The sequence below is a fragment of the Penaeus monodon genome, chromosome 1 (genome assembly GCF_015228065.2).
Source record: "Penaeus monodon isolate SGIC_2016 chromosome 1, NSTDA_Pmon_1, whole genome shotgun sequence".
Taxonomy (NCBI): domain Eukaryota; kingdom Metazoa; phylum Arthropoda; class Malacostraca; order Decapoda; family Penaeidae; genus Penaeus; species Penaeus monodon.
The window spans coordinates 8959429-8964428 of record NC_051386.1 but is presented as its reverse complement, the minus strand read 5'-3'; the positions used below and the strand labels follow the sequence as shown (position 1 = coordinate 8964428).

General features: G+C 43.5%; 1 protein-coding gene across 3 annotated transcripts in view; it reads right to left on the bottom strand.

The window, feature by feature from the left end:
- The window catches only part of LOC119587162 (homeobox protein CHOX-CAD-like), a 30325-nt gene that overhangs the window by 19905 nt on the left and 5420 nt on the right, over window positions 1–5000 (bottom strand). For 2 of the 3 annotated variants that reach the window (XM_037936022.1, XM_037935962.1), the window contains exon 2: window positions 4643–4681. The exons of the other annotated variant lie outside the window; for it this stretch is intronic. In XM_037936022.1, the coding sequence (XP_037791950.1) occupies window positions 4643–4681 (39 nt within the window). The remainder of the gene's footprint in view (window positions 1–4642; window positions 4682–5000) is intronic. 3 annotated transcript variants of the gene reach the window in all.

Genomic DNA, 5000 nt, shown 5'->3' with positions numbered 1-5000 from the left:
GATATTAATTTTCACGTAGTCGAGCAGTCTCCCAAGGCATTGGATGTAGGTATGGAATATGCCTGATTTAGACAGTAATAATTTCGTTTCAGTATTTTTAAGCACGCAGCTCTGTTTTAGGGTAGTGGCACAGCCACTCTCTCTCTCTCTCTCTCTCTCTCTCTCTCTGCCTGTCTCTGTGTCTGTCCGTCTCTGTCTCTGTCTCTGTCTCTGTCTCTCTCCCTCCTTTTCTCTCCCATCAACTTTGACTTGAGGACATGATCAGAGAGCCTCTCTCCCGTATCCAAAGAGCTTTTTTTCTCGGCCATGACCCTAATCACAGCACATACGAAGAGCAAAAGGCGCCCACCCTCCCCTCCCCCCGCGCCTACCCAGTCACCCCCTCCCCGCGCCCACCCTGTCCCAGCGCCCACCCCCTCCCCGCGCCCACCCTGTCCTAGCCCACCCCAGGCGGACAGACGCCAATAACCAAAGTGTCTTGGCTGCGGCCGCGTCCCGCCAGCGTCAAAGTAATTGTTCGGGGACCTCGAGGCTCGTTCATCTTATCTCGGGCGCCAACCCTCGCCACACGCCGCCCCAGATCATTGTTTATTCTTTATTCATTTCTCCATTCAGTTTCGTGAAGGATTCGTGTACTAAATCGTACCTGTTAGCAGTAGTTCGGGAAGTGTGCTGTGTGCTGGGACAAGCGCGGCTGCTTTCGCTGTGTCGATTTCTGGTGCGAGTGGGAGTGCGCGGCCAGTTGGCATTACTTACAGCGTTTCATGAAGAATATTAATCCCCCCTTTAAAATTTCCCTTCTGAACTGTCTCATTTCCAGAACCCTTTATCGTATGATGTTATTTTCCAGGCGTGTCGATCGTACTTGTGATTAGAGCATGAGAATTATAAATATCCCAAATACTGATACGCTGATAATAATTATAATCATCACCGCCTCTGTCATCATCATCATCATCACCACCACCACCACCATTATCATCATAATAGTAATGACTATGCAACATCAAACCGCAACAGTGACAACAACCACGAACTAAGCGAAAACAGCAAGACACTTTCAAAATATTAATACATCGAACTGGCAAGGAAGGGAATAGCGCGAAGTGCCTGTTGACAGAGGCAGATAATAGCCTTGTCTACATGAGGTAACAAATGTCACATTGTATCATCAGTGGGAACAGGGGCGGGGTTTGGGAAGGGGAGGGAGGGATCAAACGCCATTCAGAGGGAGAAAGTGTGAGGCTGGAATGGGGAGATTGGGATGTGAGTGATGTTTTGTTTGATAGATACGTGTTCGTGAAGAGATGAGTAGGTAGACAATGGTGTAGAGATGGATAGGTAGACCGTGAGGTAAGGATGGATAGGTAGACTGTGAGGTAGAGATAAGTAGATAGACATCAAGGTAGAGATGGACAGATATTCAGGTAGAGATAGATAGACAGTGAGGTACAGATAAACATATAGGCATTGAGGTAGAGATAGACAGATAGACTGAAGTAGAGACGGATAGACAGACAGGTCTACATTTCATTATATACTTTCATAATAACACAACCTGTATCAATATAATCAAAAGTACGAATAACGCAAAATATTACAGTCTATCTAAAAATAAACGAAACATTGTAACGATGATCGAGGTGCAGACCAGCAGGACTATCGATATCCATATCGATCTCGGCAACCAGGGTCACGAAAACGATCAAAATATAAAAACTAAGAAAATAACAAAACATTATCATTCCCTTTCAATTATATATACAGGCAACACTACTAGGTTCCTCCTTATAAATAATAAGATAATGAAAATAGTAATACTAAATCGCCTATCATTACTTTCTAACCGTGCTACGTTGATCATCACCCAGTGTACAGCCTCTCCAGCCTATGGCCTAAAGCCCATTCACTGAGGCCTGCTTGAGTCTCTCTTATCTATCCTGGCTGATCCCTGGCCTTGTTCTACATGACATTTATCGTGTAAGTTGATAAGCGTAATCAGTTATCAGGAATCAAAGTTAAGAGGGACGCCGCCCTCATGCTTTCCGTATTCTAATAGTCGAACGCAGCAATTATATGATAAAACCGAGGCACTTCCTGGTTTTTGTCGAGTGGGTGTTTCGGGGCTTTGGCGGTGGGGACGGCCACGGGCGGCGGGGAGCGCGGGCGTGGGCGGCGGGGACGTGGCTTCGTGGCGGCGCCTGGGAGGACTTTCGGAGTATTCCGTTCTTTCGGGATTTTTATGACGAGTCAGTGTAGGCATTGAGATCTGTTGCTCGAAAGTTGCACACACACACACATATAATGACACATATATATATATATATATATATATATATATATATATATATATATATATATATATATATATATATATATATATATATATATATAATATATATATATATTTATATATATATATATGCATGCAAATATGATTGTGAAATAGGGTGCCATGTATTTCATTTGCAGGAAGAAATCTTTCAGCACAACCTTTGCATTTTATGATGCATGTTGTAAAGAGATATTCTAGTACTTTACAGAAACTTAAAAACCTTTCATATATTTTCTGAAAGCTTTGTAAAGAAAAAAAAAGTTAAAAATTAAACATACACTTTGTCACTTTTTTATATTTGGTTTACGGACCGTTAACCACACACGTACTCAAAACGCCCAGCAATGTAACGCGCACAGAAAAAGAACACATTGTAAATAGGGGAAAAAATCTTCCCTTGTGTCACTGAATCTCCCTTCTCGCCTCCTCGCGCTGTCAGCTTCCCCCCTAAAACCCTCCACCACTTTTCCCCCACCACCTAACCCTCCCCTGCAAACCTCCCTAGGGCCTCGTCAAGGGTAATGCTCCGCCACACAACTTTATATTCACGTAATGCTCGACACACACTGATTTATACTTTGCCAGTGCTCGCTCCTCAGGGCAGGGGGAAATGTAGTTGTGACGCCAGCTCATCTGCTCAATATAATCGTGATCATTGTCCGATTTGGGGGAAATTTGTATGGAGGGATGGCGAAAGGGGTTTGAATAGTTCGTTGGTTCCGTTCGCGTTCTTTAATTTTTAAACATTAAATTTCGATTTTGAGTTTTTTTTCTATCAGCTGTTTTTGTAGGCTTTAAGAGTTCTTCGTGACACTAAATCATAATTAATTGGCATGTTTATCTTCAGGACTGTTTATTTCGTAAATATGACAATGATTTGTTATAAACATTGTTAAATAAAAAAGCAGGTTCTTTCACGCATAAATGCATGTGTTTATTTTGCTAATAGTCTAAAATCACACACATATTTTGAGCTAATAAGACAGCGATTAGAAATTAATAGTAATAATAAAATGTATTATCTCAAACCTAACTCTATTCACACACACACACACACACACACACACACACACACACACACACACACACACACACACACACACACACACACACACACACACACACACACACACACACCTTCCCTCACGACCTCCGCCCCAACAACAGCACCTCTGGGGGCTGTGCAGCGGAGCCATTGGTAAATCGCCCAACTTGCATGCTAAGTCAGCGTGGCAGCTGTGACAAAAATAAGTTTTCCCCTAACTCAGGTTAAAGGAATTTTGTTGTTTCGGAACGCTTGCCTCTCTCTTTCCTAAGAAATCAGAGAGTTGGTGTAATTAATTCCGCCGAGAAGGATAAGGTTCCAGTCCATAAGTCGGACGGAAAGCGATCAATTGACCTGCAGCGGCGGCCGGGTCGGATAGACAAACGGGCGGTTAGTTTCCCGCGCGATGGCGAGGCCCAGAAGCTCATTCCCTTGACCAAACTTAACTGGCAATTTGTCTGGCGTTACGGGCGTTTACTGGTAGTGGGTAGTTAGTGGAGCCCGTTATGGCGGGGAGAAGAAGAAGGGGAGGAGAGCTTGGGGAGAGGGGAGAGGGAAAGAGGAGAGATGGGGGAGGGAAAGGGGAGATGGGAGAAGGGAAAGGGATAGCTTGGGGAGAAGGTAGAAGGGAGAGGGAAGAGGAGATCTAGAAGAAAGGGAAGAGGGTGAGGAAAGACAGAAGAGGAGAGCTAGAATAAAAGGGAGAAGGATGAAAGGAGATGTAAGAGAGAAGGGAGACACATCGAAGATTCGGCGATCACAGCGCATTTTTTTCTTTTATTTATGCGAGACTTTATGAGGGAAATGCTAGTCCACCGTCGATAAAATAACGCCTTTATGATATACATATGTATTTTCAATTCTTACAATGCGGGGTTGCTTCAGGAAGGACATGCAATAAGCTTTTCAAAGAGCGTTTAAAGAGCGCATTCTGAATTAGCGTCCCGATGTTACCCGGTGACCGACTGAGAGGACTTCGCGATCTTTCGAAATAGTCTGTCGAAAATTTGTGTCTCGCGAATAATTTCTACCGCTGACTCACTCAACGTCATTTTATACCACACAAGATTATCACGGAACTCGAATACAACACCCAACCCCGCCAGATAACAAATGAAAATACATATCTGACAAAATACACCAGAAATGAGAAAAAAACACCATATTAACAATAAAAGAATACAATAATAAACACCAAAGAACAGCGTCCTATCCCGCTCCCCATCCCGAAGAAGGAAGGAGCTGTGGCGGTCAGTACTAACCTTTCATCGTCATCCCGTCCATATCCAGGAACGCGCCATCTGTGTGGAGGGACAGAGCTTTAGAGCCACTTCACAACATAGATATTCTTGTGCCTTTTTCACTGTCCTTGCAACCTCTGTATAGGCTTAGTAGGTCGGGCAGTCTATAAGTTGGGTTTGTTGTGAATATCGGATTAAAGTAATGGAAGAAAAAATAATATTTGTGAGTTTTCTGGAATATGTGGTGGATATTATAATAAAATGAGAAAGGAACCACTTGATTGGTTATGCATTTGGGAAATGAGGTCAACACTACAGATCATTTTCTAAATCATGCGAGAGGTTGCAACTCGCTACCGTTTCTACTGACTCTCCCGGA